Source organism: Artemia sp. Qi Xiang Cuo, chromosome 5 (genome assembly GCF_049724085.1).
Source record: "Artemia sp. Qi Xiang Cuo chromosome 5, ASM4972408v1, whole genome shotgun sequence".
In the NCBI taxonomy this organism is placed as follows: Eukaryota; Metazoa; Arthropoda; class Branchiopoda; order Anostraca; family Artemiidae; genus Artemia; species Artemia sp. Qi Xiang Cuo.
In genome coordinates this window covers 70,781,928-70,798,175 of record NC_142798.1, presented here as the reverse complement: position 1 = coordinate 70,798,175, position 16,248 = coordinate 70,781,928, and the positions used below count along the sequence as shown (strand labels likewise).

Sequence of the window (16,248 nt, the reverse complement as noted above, 5' to 3'; positions counted from 1 at the left end):
AATATATGATTGTTTTATTTATTTATCACTGTTTATTTGTTATTATTGTAGACTATATCTTTTTTATTACTAGTCCAAAGCAGATGTTTGCTAATAAAACTTGGTATTCTGTCGGTTGTTAGCACACCGATAACATAGTATAGCGCGGATGAAAAGGTAGCATGTCGGTAACAGGTACATTATATTACTTATTATCCATTATTTATGGTGATGTATATATTGTTGTTATTATAAACTGTGTCTCTACTTGCTATAATCAGCTTACTTTTGTTTTACAGGTATGATGGAAGCTTTACATGAAGAGATACGTCAAGATAGTAGGAAGTTAGATATAAATTTCACAACTGTTAGTCCCTTTGTTGTTAACACTGGACTGTGTAAGAAACCAAAAGTTCGGTACGTCTCTAACTTCCATTTTCTTAATTTTACTTTTACTTAATTTCACTTTTTTTAGTTTACTTTCACTTTACTATTTTGCTAGCCGAGGGAAAAGCCTTTTTTTGCTAGCATTTTTAGGGCCGTCCTAGCCGAGTGGATTGGTATGCTGGATTTAGGATTCGTTGTCCGAGAGGGGGAGGGTTCGAATCCTAGTGTACCAGTTATTTAGTTTGTGACGAGGGTCAGTGGTGTGAATCTATAAGCTCAGCCAGATTCGACCCAGCTCTAAATGGGTACTTGGAGAAATATGGGCAAGATAAAACAGGAAGGGTGCGCGAAAGCACACAATGGTTGGCCCCCAACCCCCCATTGCACTTCCTGGCTGAACGGCCAAGAAATGGAGATCAGCACCACCGGTTGGACCTTAATGGTCCTAGTGCCGTAAGCTTTTTTTTACTTTTTTGCTAAAAAAAAAGGTGTTCCAAGCATGTACCTACACCTTAGCTAACGCTTTTTTACATTAGAGACAAATCTCTAATTTCGTGACAAATCTCTAACTTAGACACAAATCTCTAAGTTAGAGATATGTCACGTCGAACCTAGCGTGCCGACCATGTTCCCCCCTCAACAGGGTCTTCTAGGCTCAAGGCTCTAGGCAGGCATGCCTTTCCAAAAACTAACCTGACAATTATGTGTCCAATAAGAGAGTCATTCATACTCCTGCCATTTACCCATGCCCCAGCCATTTAAACATTTCACTCTCAATTACTTTGACTATCTGTCTTGGCTTTTCTCTGTCTACAATTACCCAGCCCAGTCTTGATGCAACCGATTGCCCAAAATACTTGATAAATTCAATTCTAAAATGCTAAAAAATGCAAATAATGCAATTGCTAAATGCAAAAAAAATGCTAAATGCAATTTGCTAAAAAAAAATAAAGCTTTCCTTGAAAGCTCTAATTCGATCTACGAGTCAGAAGTCAATACTTGGTGTACTTACCAAACTATTGACTGCATGCAGTGTCTATAATGAGATATTGTCGCTGGCTTTTAAGCAAAAAAACACATGCTCTTTCACGAGCATCTAAAAACCAAATGACTGATCTGATCTCTGGGAAACGGTTCTATTACCGCATTATAGTTTTCAGGCTGAGCTATTGGCTGGCTATATCTACCGACACTTTGAATAGTAGATATGCCATTTTGTGTAAGCAGCTTAAGATAAAACACACATTGACATTGTTTGCCTGCATTGTTTTCAGTGCGTGTCGTGATTAAAAAAAATTGACTATCTTGTGATTGATTCGTGCCTTAAAAGAGAAGTAAATGAAGCTACATGTTTTATGACGTCACAAGACAATAGCGAACCTAGAATTTTAACTTCTCAGGTTGAAGGCGGTTAAGTAGTTGTTAAATGATTATGTGACATTAGGTGGCAGGGTAGAGTTCAAATGCAGGAAAAAGAAATTTAATTTGATTTCTTGCGGAAATCTTCACTACTAAATTGGTATAATTGCTTGCTTCCAGAAAGACCGTGCCATTTCAAATGTTTCATGTATTTAACCATAAGCTCTTCAGAAATGGATATAATTGCAAGTTGAGTATAAAGCCAGAGAGGAAAAATGTAAAAAAAAAATTTAAATTAAAAAATTAAATTAAAAATTCAAAAAAAAGTACCTTATTTACATGATTTTTGTTCGGTCAAAATAGGTTTTGATAATATCCGTAATTCAGCTTTGCAGTTGAAACACGTGTCTTATGCTCTTATTTTCAGAGGCCAGCTCAAAAATTGCATGTCAATTGTGGGCATACTCAAAAATAAAGTAAGGACAGCTTACATGGAATTAAATCCAAGTTTTTAATATTTTGTCTCATATTTAAAAAGTCGTATAGATTCTGATAATTAATATTTTTACGTCTCTCATAACTAATTCATTATTATTAGGGTGTATCTTTATGTAGCAATATATAATCGTTGCCTGGTTCTATAAAGTGCCTTTCACGCCGCGTACCTAATTTTCTATGTTAAGTTGTTACATTATGGTGCGTTAAGTATACTATTTGGCACTTGAACAAGTCTTTTCACGCTAGGCTGATGTGAAAATTCATAAAACTAGCATAATCGTTGCTTAAAATCATCAAAATCTTCATAAGCCGATTATTCAAAAGTTAAAAATGTGGAATTAAGTTGGAAATTCAAGTTCTGACCAAGCGGGAAAAGTTTTTTAGGAAAAGCTTATAAAAATGTTTTCGAAATTTTTCAATTGCTCATCCAGAAATTTAATTTTGTTGCTGCTACTTTGAGAATAACGTAACGTAGCTAGGATCGTAATTTTACGTAGCTTGAGTTTACTTGGCCCTGCCTATGTTATGAACAAAATTTGCTTGGTAACTTAACATAAAGCCTTAAATTATGCTAGTGCGAAGGATTTGGCGGTGCAGTATGAAAGAACCATTAGATGCTTATATATATATATATATATATATATATATATATATATATATATATATATATATATATATTACGTTACATAAAATAGGATTTTATTGGAAAAGCACTTGGGCCATAGCAACACACAAAACAAAAAATAGCAAAAGAAAGACCGAAAAACAAATACAGCTTTAAATAATGCAAACCAAAAAGACAAAAGAAAAAACAAGGTGAACATTTTTAGACGACAACAAGATCCATAATAAATTCCAACGCCAACACACCTTAGCTATCCCCTCAAACGTAAATCCCTATGTTTAGCCCCTATACTCAATTGTTTAGTTGCACACGCACTCCTCTCAGACATAGAAGCTCTGCCTGTAGCTGTACCATAAAGAAGTCCCCACTACGAGCCAAAATGGGGTCTGTGAGTTTCAATTTTAAAACGTAGATGCTGGTGTATCGTACTACATATCTTTGTCTGGCTTTGCTATAGACATTTCTGGTAAGAGTCAAAATTATAAATTTCTAAAATTCTATAATTTTCAACTAATAGAGATACATCTGGCTGTGTCTCGGCAAGATCATGATTCATCAGAGGCAACAGTATAGTGTTGCCTATAGTAAAGGTCATACGGCTCAATGTTTTATTATTTTTTTTTCCAGAGGCGCTTCATATGGAAGGGGTCGTTGTATAAACTTCAAAGGGGGCTCAATCGATGGGAAATCGAGAGTTCTAGTGCCCTTTTTAAGGGTCAAAAGTGATTTGAAGGCAACTAACACCCTTTCTACACCCACCATTTCCCCAAACACATCCAATCAAAATTTTGAGATAGCTATTTTGTTCTACATAGTTGATTTCCAGATAGAAATTATGTTTTAGAAGAGAACACTCCCCCCACATCTCTCAGGGCAAGGGTCGTAAGTTATGCCCTGGGGGCATATAAGCTTTTTATAGAAAGCTTTTTCGTATAAACTTCAAAAAGACCTCATTTAATTGAAAATTGAAAGGGCTAGTGCCCTTTTTAATAGTCAAAAGTGATTGAAGGGCAACTAACCCCCCTCTCACGCCCACCTTTTCCCCAAACATATCCAATCGAGATTTCGAGATAGCCATTTTGTTCTACGTAGTTGATTTCCAGATAGAAATTATGTTTTTGAGGAGGACACTCCCCCCACAGCCCTCAGGGCTATGGGGGGAGTGCCCCCCCCCATTTTATTCAACGTAGTTGAAAATTCTGGAAATTATCAATGGCTAAATAGCTATGCTTCCGGGGTTTTCAAAGGAGAAGAGGAATTTATGGAAAAATCTGAAAAGCGGAACAGTAAAAACTGTGAAACAAAAAAAAATACAAATGAAAAACCTCACAATATGGAAAAGTTGAGATAAATTACAATGCGAGGGAAACGAGTAAATAAAGAGTGTCTTAAAAAGAATTCCAAATTTCAATGTACTATAAATCGAATGAATGACCATACACCACAAATATTAACCTTGAAAACAAAGAACAGTATCAAAACATAATCTCAATGATCAGTGATAACAAAACATGCAAAACAGTATTGCCAACAACAACAAATAAAAATAACGGGCTTATCAAATCCGGCGTTTTTTTTACACCCTTTATAAATCCCGTGTACGATGGGAGCGCTAAGTTTCCCAGCATGGAACATATTGGTGTCGAACAAATTACTAAATAAACGACAGGGACAAGACGCTGGATTGACTGAGGGTTGTTGAAATAAAAAAAAATGATAGAATTTTGCAATTTGCAATTCTGAATTTTTACAGTTTAGAAATGAGGCAATCTGATATAAGGGTATCAGATTGTATTGTATTATTCATTGAAAAATACTATACGTCTTGGTGAAAACAATATTTTAATGGAAGGCTAGAAAATATGTTATTTATTTTAACGAAACGTGACTATAAAATTTCCAGTTTATTGTTAATAAATACTACTCAAATGTTAAAAATCGTGATTTATCTAAATGCGTCTTTAATTTACTCAGATTGGATTATTCGTTTTCAAATACCACTAATTTCAAATTTGAATATATTACTATATCAAACACCACCTTTTTCAATGAATGTATTAGGAAACGTTCGAGAGACCTCAAAGTATATTTTGTTGCTACTATGAACAATTACAATAATAAAATTTCAAGTTTATTGTTAATTAAATTTTAAAGCGGATTTATTTACAGGTTTCCTTCATTTACGCCAATATTAGGACCAGAAGCGGCAGCTGAAGCCATTGTGGCGTCCCAAAGACGGAATGAAAGGCTACTATTTATTCCTCGACATTTTTTCTATGTGTGGAAATGGACAAGGTACGTAATTTATATACTGCTTTATGCTATTTTCAAAAAGTATAAGAAACTAAAGGGGACAGGGCCGGATCTAAGGGGGGGGGGGGTTACAAAAGGGGGAAGTTAAAATTGTACAAGCTAAAAATTGTAACAGCTTGTTACAAAAATTATTACTTGTTACAAAAATGTTACAAAAATTGTAATAGTCGTGAGCAAAAATTAAAACTGTAATATTTACAGTTTTGATGGTGCAGCGGGGGGGGGGGGCAAAATCTACATTTACCCCCCCCCCCCCCCGTTGAGAAAAATCCTAACTGCGGTTCGGAAAGGAGATAGAAACTTTTTGTTTGAAGATTGCGCTTCTGGGAACCAAAACTACTGCCCTAATTGCTTAATTTTAATAAAAACTATGCATCAAAATCTTTCGATTATTAGCTTATTCTAATTTTCCACTGAACAGCAAATTGGAACACTTTTTTCTCCTTGCAAAATTGCGATTAGTTTTTTTTTTCGTTATGTACAGATTCTACGTAAAAATTGTTCGAAATGTTATTTTCTGAATAAAAAAATTTAGGCCAAATTCTACTTCACCGCTACCATTTGAATTAATACTCTCAGTTCCATTTTTTTCACCATTATTACTAGTTGCATAACTTAAGTTATTAATTTAGACTACAGTTGAGTCTCGCTAATCCGGACTTGACGGGACCGGACCCTATCCGGATCACCGAAAGTCCGGATTAAACAGATTTTCTTCAAAATATGTCAAAAAAGGTATTTAGCAAAAGAACATTCTTATTAATTAACAACATTTATTATTATAAAAAAGTGCATAGACCCCCGTTTAAAAAAAAAGTGCCAACCCCCGTTTAAGGCTCGTTAAAATTTCTGCTCGTTTAATATTTCATTTATTTACTCATCGTTATCACTGTTATTTTAAGTTTAACAAGTTATATGTCTTAGTTCCTAGATTATTCCTCCGAATATGTGGCGTTGAAATCTTTTTGAGACAAATATAAAAAAAAAACACTTGCCCTCCAAACCCCAAGTTGAGAAAACACATACAAGTATATAATTATTCACTCTTGAATAATTGATGATAAGGATGAAACTGGATAACTTATCCAAAGCAACTAATAAGTGACGCAGATCTTTTAGGTGAATTGTTAGGCCTATAAGATCTTTTTAAGTGAATTGTTAGGCCTATAAAAATAGTACAGTACCAATTAAAAAAAAACAAAAAAACATTTTCTAAGGATAAATCTAGAAAGATTCTAAAATACTTACCTTGACTGTCCAAAATGTCGTCTGTTAAATATCTGAAAGAAAAAAAATCTACACCCACCCATCACCTGAACACAAAAATGTGGGAATGTTGATGCCAATAATAACTTTTGCCATCAATCGGTGGTAATAAATATCGGTGCCCTCTTTTTTTACCTATGAAGCATCTATACTTGGCATTAGTCAAATTAAGTACTAAAATGTTGGCTGTGAATCATTTAGCACCAAAATCTAAATCATTAGCAGAAGTGTCTGAGCCACGTTTCAAAGTATATAGGAGATTATTAAAATAAATTTAAAAAAAAAGTAGTAGCACCAGAACAGTGCCTTGGGGCACACGAATATTATCCGCACAAATACAAATCTCAAAAATACCTTTTTTTTTCCTGCTTATTTTTCCAAGCTGAGTCAACTTCACTTTCATTTTAGTATGTCCAAAACAGGAAACTAGATGTAGCGGTCATAGAACGGAGCCTTGTGGCACACCAATGTTATCTAAATAATGAATTCTTGCATATTAGATTAAGCCCACTAGATGGGAAATTTTTCTCACTTTTTGCCATTTTGTGCGGACTCCAGTTTCACAACAATATGTCCAAAACGTAAAATTAGATGTAACGGTCCTACAACGGAGCCTTGGGGGATGCCAATATTATCTACACAATAAATTCTTACATCACATTTAGCCCACTAAATGGGATTTTTTTTGGCTTTTTGCCAAGTTGAGTCAACTTCAGTCTTACATCAGTAAGTGCCAAACGTAAAATCAGATGTGGTGGCCCTAGAACGAAGTCCTGAGACACACCAATATTATCGTACACAATATATCGTACACATATATCGTACAAAATATGTATTAAATTACGCCCCTCTGAATGGGATATTTTTTTCGCTTTTGGCTATGTTGAGCCAAATTCAGTCTCGTATCGGTGTGTCCAAAACGTAAGATCAGATGTAGCGGCCCGAGAATAGAGCCTTGAGGCACACTAATATATCTGCACGAAATATATCTGCACTATATCCAGCAATTTAGATCGATACTTTATTTTCGCTTGTGGCCAAATTGAGTCAACTTCAATCTGATATCAGTGTGTTCAAAACGGAAAATTAAATGTAGCGGCCCTGGAACGGAGCCCTGGGGCACACCAATATTATCTAGACAGAAATTTCTGTATTATATTAAGCTTACTAGATGGAATACTTTTTTTTACTTTTTGCCAAGTCGAGTCAACTTCAGTTTCAAATCGGTATATCCAAATCATAAAATTATGTTTCGATTTTTGCATTACTTTAAGTCACATCTATAATTGTCTGCGCATATTGGTATATTGCATTTCAGGTTGTTTTTGTGTTTCAGGGCCTTACCTTTTGCTGTTGATGATGTCATCAAGGATTTTTTCAAAACTGGCTTAGAGCCACATGACGACTAATACTTAATTGTTTCACTGTTGAAGAGTTGGACATTGCCATTGCACTGCAGATTTAACGTCGTGCGATGCTCGTGAAAGCGGATATTTTAATAGTAAACTAGCATAAAACTATGTAAAATGCTGAAATGGGACAGGATTTAGAAGTTATATCCTGTGATTCGGTGACCTTGTGTTGTTCCTTTGAAGTTTTTTTTCGTTTGACCTGATTTTTCAGCTTATGACGTTTGAATTTTGTACCTTTGTGTAACTCCCTCCCCCCCTGTGGTATTAAAATTTGAAACTACAGGAAATCCTTGAAGCTGAAAAGAAGCGAAATTTTGAGGCAATTTTAGAAAAGGAATTAGATTTAAGAATTATATTCTCTGACATGACGGTTGAATTTTTGTACTTTTGTGTAACTCCTCCCCCCTTTTTTATAATTACAATAGGTCTGTACACAACTGCAGGAAATCCCGGAAGTAGAAAAAAAACTGGAAAATTTGAGCCCATACTAGAATAGGAACTGGATTTAGGAGTTATATTTTCCGACTTTATGGTCTCTGGCATGATGTTTCAATTTTGTACCTTTGTTTAACTCCCCCTGTTTTGTTTTTAAAATAGATTTGTTTGAAACTACGGGAAACCCCGGCAGTTAAAAAGGCAGGAAATTTGAGGAAATACTAGAATAGGGACTGGATTTAGGAGTTATATTCTCTCACTTTATGGTCTTATTATTTTCATTTTGTGAATTTTATTTTTGAACGCTCTCAACCATTGAAATTAATTTAGTGTAATCTATTTTCATATGTAACAGTGTCATCTATCATCTTTAACAACTAGTGTCATCTATAGCAAAAGTAACAAGTTTACTTTTACAAATGAGCAGAATTTTGTAATTCCTTAAAAACTCTTTGTCTCGCCTTTCTATTCATATGAAAATGGAGCAGACGATTTTTCTTTTCATTCCGAAGTTCTTCCACAACATGACTGTATTACTAGTTTTTTCCAGTTTACCCTTTTCCAAAATTACTAATAAAATTTGCAATGATTCCAAATTTACCGAATTTCCAGTTACCAAAATTACCTATGAATTTAGAAATGGCCGGAATTTTTCGGTTTCATAAAAAATAGTTATATTCTTTTTTTTCTTTTCTTTGTATGGAAATGAATCGAAAGATTTTTTCGATCGCGAAGCTCTTCCACAACGTGGCTGTATATTAGCTTTTTTTCATTTTTATTTATTTTCCTAAATTGTTAGTATAATTTCTGGTATTATCAAATTTGCCAAATTACTAGTAACCTAAGTTAATAGTACATTTAGAAATGCGAAGGGTTTTGCAGTCCGATAAAAGCTTGTCTCCTTTTTCTTTATGTGGAAATTGATCAAATGATATTTTTTCTTTGCGAAGTTCGTCTGCACCATGACTGTATTAATGCTTATTTCCTCTTCCTTTTTTCCCGAAATTACTAATATTATTTTTTTGGTAAAATTTATCGAGTTTGTTATGCAGACTAGTGGTTACGACCGCACGCTGTAACCATAGAAAACCAAATTGGAATTCTCGTTATGTCATGATTTTGAACCCTGTGGTAGCACAGTGGATTGATGCACCACTTAGCAAAACAGGGCCTGGGGCTCCATCCCCGCTGCCACAGTTGGGCGACAGGTCTGATACTTTTCTCTGTAAAAAGACTCAGCAACTGAATTGTTGGTTCAATATCATGTGTGCCGTCAATAGCCCTGAAGGATATCTCACTCTTGGTTTCGAAAGAAAGTCTCATAGGAGGTAGTCTTCAGACAGTACTATATTTCTCACTTTCACCTCCCTCTGTTTCTGTTTTAGGAGACTATGTTCCTGTACTAACTGTGTGCACGCATATTTATGGTTTGTTTAACCAAATGGTGTAAATGAAACTACAGGATAGGTTGCCAAGTCTTTAAAATAAAATTAATTAAAATTATTTTAATATTACACGTCCCTTATTTTGTTGTTGCTTTTCTTATCTATAAAATGAGTATTTCAAAGGAAAGCGAACTAAGTCATATAATATATAAAATTTTGTTGAATTTCATAATAAAAATTTTGCACGTCACCTTTTTAGTTAGGCGTCAAGGGAGTAATATAGAAAGGAATGGGATAACGGGGGGGGGGGGGGTGTCCTGAAAGTATAAACTTTGAAATATTGAAAACGATAAGTGATACGCACAAATGTGCATTTTGATCATGTATTAGTTGTAAAAAAGGAATCCCTAACTCTGAGGTGTCTGACACTCCCAAAAAGGAAGTTTATTTACGCCAATGTTTAGGAAGTTTCATTCACTGGCCTTAATAAGGTGGCCAAGAGAGGGTATAAACATTTTGAAATAACTGCAATAATTATAGAAATAAAAATTTACCAAAATGTTTAGTTGCAATTTGCGTGGGGCTATCCTCTTTTCAGGCACGTAGGGCTATCCTCTTTTCAGGCACGTAGGGCTATCCTCTTCACCTCCTTCTTGGAGGTGAATTTGACCTCAAGTTTTTCTTAAGGAGCTTTTGGCCCAGCATAGGGGAAATTCCATCTCCTTATTTGAAGGTATAGACCTTTCCACAATTCAAACTCACTGAAGAAAAGGCAAAAAAGATGAAATTATTAAAATAAAAATTTTGGAAATAAAAATTTAATATAAAACCAAAAACTGTCTAAAAGAAGAAGTTGATATTCGACAAGCATTCTAAAAATAAAATAAACCTTACAAAAAATAGATAATGTACGCAGTTCTTGCATGCAGGGCTGTGGAGTCGGAGTTTTAGTAAATTTTTGCTGCCTGGCGTCGGAGTTGGTAAATTCAAAATCTCTAGAGTCGTTTTCGGTTGTAACGAATGAAATTAGTTAAATGAAGCTGTAAAACATGGTTTTGGAGTCAGGGTTTTAGTTAAAGCTTTTGAATGGAGTCGGAGCTAGAGTCGGTTATAACTTATAACAGACTCCACAGTCTTGCTTGCATTCTTCACTGTAATGTTTGACTTTTTTTTTAAAGTTATTCCTTTCTCATGAACGATGCTTGAGTCGAAAATTTGTGGAATAGGCCATAATGATGAAAGAGATGGTGTGAGTGGGTCCCAGGAAAACTCTAGAAAATATAGGGAAGCAAGGGTAACTGACGTATTTCATTTTCATTAGTTGCTGTTCTACCCTGCAGTTTATATAATAGCATACGTTTAGAATGTTTTATTGCTCGCCAACCTAAATCGCCTTTGCTAATTGAAAAGGTGTTGTGTTGCAAAAGAGGAATTAATCAATCGATTGATTGTATTCGGGTTAAGAAGGCGGTATGCCTTTTGAATTACCGTTGTCAAAATTGTTCCGACTAAGGGCTACATAGACTTTTAGACTACATTGGCTATTTGTGCAAATTTTAGTATCTATTTAATTTCATGGTTGTTGTAGTAAAGTTTTGAGAGTGAGCTTATTACCTCAGCTTTTTATTGGTAGAATTTATGGTGTTCTTGTGTTTGTGAAATTTTTATAAGGTTTTTGAAATCATTAAAAAGGCGGATTATTTTTATTTTGTTTGTGTGGCATAGTCCCGTCTGTAAATTAGGTCAGTGGTCTCAAACTGTGGTACGCGTACCCTTTGAGGGTACGCAAAATTTTTAGGGGGTACGCGGCCAGCCAAGAAATTATAAAATAAACCTTTAACTCTAGGACTGGCAATTTCATTTATATTTTAGCTATAGTTTACTTAGTTCTGGTAACTGAGAAGGGGTACTAAAATGTTTTGTAGGTAAAAGGGGGTACAGTATATAAATAAGTCTGAGAACCACTGAACTAGATAACAAGAGTTGCCAAAACAAAAACGTGACCGGGTATAATTTTCTTATTAATTAGAAAACTTTCTGAAAATGAAGTTTTTCAAGAAAAAGTAAAGATCCATATTAAACTTAAGACTAGCATAAATAAAATTTTATCTTGATTTCCTCGAGGTTTCTTTTAGGATGTGGGTCCAATCCGATGTCCAAACAGCCAATTTATTAAATACCCAAATTCCAACTTAACTAGGCAGTTGAAAATTTTATTTTATTTTCAACCTCTGTATTTAGAAGCATATTAAAGTGGATAAGAAATTCAATGCATATATTGGGGCTATAGCCCGTCATGTATCCCTGAGTCGCTGCTGCAGCCTACGCAAAAAAGTTACATGTTACCACTAAAATGTTATATTCGTTTTCTAAATGATTTTTGTTTTGTCTTTATTTAAAGGTTATGTTTGTTTTGTTTTTTTTATTATTTTTTGTAATGTTCTTTAAAAAGCTCTGAAACGTCGGTTCGACGCCCTATAGACCAGCAACGACTCTGGAGGATCTTTTGTCCTTTTTTTAAGTCAAGAATTTTGAATTCAATTTAATGATAGGGATTATCCAAGAAAACAAATACCCAAAAAAGAACAGCAGAACAATTAGCCTTCCTTAAGCTTTCGCTTACTTGGGATATAAACATGGGAATAAAATTATAAAAAAGAGAAGAAATGAAAGAAAGAGAGAAAAAATCTGCACTTGCCCTGCTCCTGGTCGCAACAACGCTTCCAAACCACCACTCATTTCACCTGCCAACACACTCAAAAACCCCTGTTTCCATCCAACAAAAAATTGAATAAGATTTCTATTTTTTTCTTTTTGTGGGAACTTGAGATCGAGTGAAATTCAATTCAACTATTCTTCAAAAATCATAGCCAACACACACATCAACTGTTTGATGTCAACAGTCAACTGTTTGATGTGTTTGACGCCCTATATAACAGTTTTATAATAAAAACAGTTTGTTTTTATTATTTTTTTAATGATCTTTAAAAAAGCTTTGAAATGTCGGTTTGACGCCCTATAGACCAGTAACGTTTCTGGAGAATCTTTTACCCTTTTTTTTAAGTGAAGAATTTTCAATTCAGTTTAATAACGGGGTTTATTAAAGAAAACAATTACCAAAAAACAATACAACAAAACAATTAGCCTTCCTTAAGCTTTCGGTTTCTTGGTTGTAACCCCATAAACATGAACAAAACTTTGAACTTTGGCTTTATTTAATATAAACACACAAACAAAACCCAACTCCAGGGACTGATCAATGATCCCTAGAGCCTAAAAGTAGTCCCTGGAGAACTCGAATATTCATATAAATTCTATAACTAATTATTGACAAGCAACAAATTGATAAATAAATAAACTTTGAAAAAAAAAAAAAGAAAGGAAAAAAAAAAGACTGATCAATGATCTCTAGGGCCTAAGTTTAATCCCTGGAGAACTCGAATATTCATACAAATACTATCACTAATTATTTACAAGCAACAAATTGACAAACAAACAAACTTTGAAGCATAAAAAAAAAAAAAAAGTCACTGTACACTACATAAAAAAGAGATTCCTCCTAAAAACTATTTATTTGTACTAGTAGAAAGAAGATGTTTCTTATAATTATATTTAAATGACAGAACTGAAACAGAATCTTTTATTTCCAGTGGAATACTGTTCCATAATTTTACTACGACGTATTTGATAGAAAATGCTGCTCTTTGCGTTTGACAAATATCCGGGATAAGAGAAAAATGTGTAGATGACGACGTTGGATAAGCATGATAATATGACGAGAAATGAAAAAGGAAAATTTGTGTTAGTCCTGGGGGTTCTAGATTATTTAAGTATTTATACATGAAAACAGCAGTTTGGAGCTGACAAATTTTTCTCATTGTTAGCAACTGAGTTTTAAGAAAAACTTCTTTGTTATCAATTCTATCAAAACAAGTTAAAACTGTAGCTTTATTTTGCGAAACTTTAATTCTATTTAAGCAACAAAAGAAATAAATAGTCCAAACGTAAATAAAGCATTTCATATTAGAAAAAGCACGAGTAAAATAAAAGGCCCGCCGAGCCTTTTGTGGAAGGTAATTTTTTTATCTATGAAGAATCCCAGCTGCTCTTGCAATTCTTATATTGCAATTTTTATATTGCAAATTTTATATTCTTTCCATGACAATAATTCATCTATAATTACGCCTAAATATTAAAATTTTTAAAACTTACACATCAAATATCCATCAGCTGTTAGAAATAGTTTAGTGTTTACTTATCAAATGAAGGAAAAAATGACGCAATTTGTTTTTTTAATATTAATCAATAAACTGTTACTCCTTGAATATTCCATTATGTCAGTCAAGACGCTTTACATGGTCTTAAAAAGGATTTCAACACTTAAAGCTCGGAAAAATAAAACTGTATCATCTGCAAATGGTACTGTCAAACAATCTTTCATCAAATTTCCTATATCCCCGGTATAAATGAGGTAAAGGAGTGGCCATAAAATCGACCCTTGTGGAATTCCGCAAGTTATTAGGTGCTCTCGCGATCTTTTTGGTCCAACAATAACAACCTGTGACCTATTCGACAGGTCAATAAATCAAGCTGAGGCATAAAAACCCGTATCTAGAAAATCTTTCACTTTACAAATAAAATGGGTAATCGCGTGATCCGTCGAATGCCCTTTCCGAAATTCATATTAACTAGGTGGTATTATTCATTTTCTTTCGCAAATTTACTAATTTTATCATGCATAATTTTTTCAAAAATCTTCAAAATAACTGTAGAATTGAAATAGGGTGGTAATTATTTATCTCTTCCTTATTTCCATGCTTGTATAAAGGTATAATACGGCTTTTCTTTAGACCTTTTGGAACAATTCCCTTTTGAAAAGACAAATTGATTAAAAAAATCAAAATATGAGATATCACCGGCAAAACATGTTTTAGAACACGTTTCGGCATGTGATCAATTCCAGGAGCCTATGATGGACCCAAAGAAGTCACTATCTTCTCCAAATCATTTGTGGAAACCAGTTCAAAAACAAAAATGCTTCCATTATTATCAAAATTTGAAGAAATTTGACTTCCGTCTTCTATGTCAGTATCATTATCAAATAGTGATGAAATATTTTGACTAATTTCAGTAACATATTTACAAAAACTATCAGCTATAGATTGATAATTTCCTATTCTTTCCCCATTCGGGTTAACTATCTCCTTGGGGATCTCATTATATCATTATGTTTATTTAGCCTTGAAATTCGGTTAATAATTTTCCACGTTGAAGATACATCATTCTTTGCTAGTTGAAAGTCATTAAGAAAATAATTCTTCTCAGTTTATCGTTTTTTCTTATTAACAACATTTCAATAACTAACATAAATATTTCGATTTTCATTCGACAGTTTCTTCAACATTCTACTATAAAGCTTGTTTCTTAATTTTATCATGTTTTGTAATTCCTTTGTTAACCACGGAGGTTTAAAATTCTTTCTCGATCTATTCTCATGTGGTTCCTCAATCTTACAGCACTTATGCATTGCTTCACGAATCTTACCAGAAAACTAAGTATAACCTACGTCAGGGTCATTCCGACTCAAAACATCGCTCCATTCTTGTTTTCTTAAATGATATTGTAATTTATTTAAATTTGGCTCAATGAAAACAAATGTTTTCTCTTCAATTTTATTCTGGTCATTGGAATGCGATGATAAATCGCTAAATGAAACTGTTACAAATGCAAGGAGATGATCCGAACCTGGTGCAATTAGCACATTTGATGATTTCAGCCGGTCAAAAATATCTGCCCTAATTAATATGTTATCAATAAGCGTGGCTGTGCGTTCTGTAATTCGTGTGGGGATGTTAATCGACGGGAAAAAACTAAATGATAGCATAGTTGTTAAAAGTTCCGCATTCATATTATTTCCTAGCTCCAATAAATTATGGTTGAAATCTCCCATTAGCATACACGGCTTTTTACACAACCCTAAATTCTGACAAAGATTCTCAAAATGCTGAGACGTTTCCGTGGGGTTAGAAATAGGTGTCCTGTAAATAATAGCAATCAAAATTTTAACATCATACTTTTTTACATTAACAACACAAGACTCAAACCGACCTTCAACCGAGACACCTAAAGTATCTTCTACAGTTACAGAAATATCATTCTGAACGTAAATTCCTAATCCACCTTTCCTCATCTACGTTGAATTTTTATAATAAACAGAATAACCTCCTTTTAAATACATACTTAGAGTAAAAATTTCACTTAAGAAATTCACAGTTAGTGATATTACATCAAAACAAAGATTACTTTCATTAACTGTGGTAAGTAGTGTATAAAACGCAGTTTCAAGCCCCTGACAATTGTACGTGGCTATGATAAAATCACTCGATGATTTAATTTGCCTCAGATCACAAGGATCAATATACTTAGATACCGGAATATTCAGATCTGAACTCACTTTTTCATTCCCACCATCACGTTCACAAAGACCTCGTTCACATACATTAGCTAAATTAAAGTAATATTCTGCAAGATCAGATAGTCAACTAGTAAGCAGAGACATTTTGAAACATAATGTTCACCTTACTGTCAC

General features: G+C 33.9%; 1 protein-coding gene across 2 annotated transcripts in view; it reads left to right on the top strand.

Annotated features, from left to right (window-relative positions):
• LOC148952469 (17-beta-hydroxysteroid dehydrogenase 13-like) overlaps positions 1-9,711 on the top strand; it is a 106,966-nt gene extending 97,255 nt beyond the window's left edge. For both annotated transcript variants that reach the window (XM_089089906.1, XM_089089907.1), the window contains exons 7-9: positions 279-396; positions 5,018-5,143; positions 7,764-9,711. In XM_089089906.1, coding sequence (XP_088946032.1) covers positions 279-396; positions 5,018-5,143; positions 7,764-7,836 — 317 coding nt within the window. In that variant the 3' untranslated portion in view covers positions 7,837-9,711. The remainder of the gene's footprint in view (positions 1-278; positions 397-5,017; positions 5,144-7,763) is intronic.
• The last annotated feature ends 6,537 nt before the right edge of the window (positions 9,712-16,248 follow it).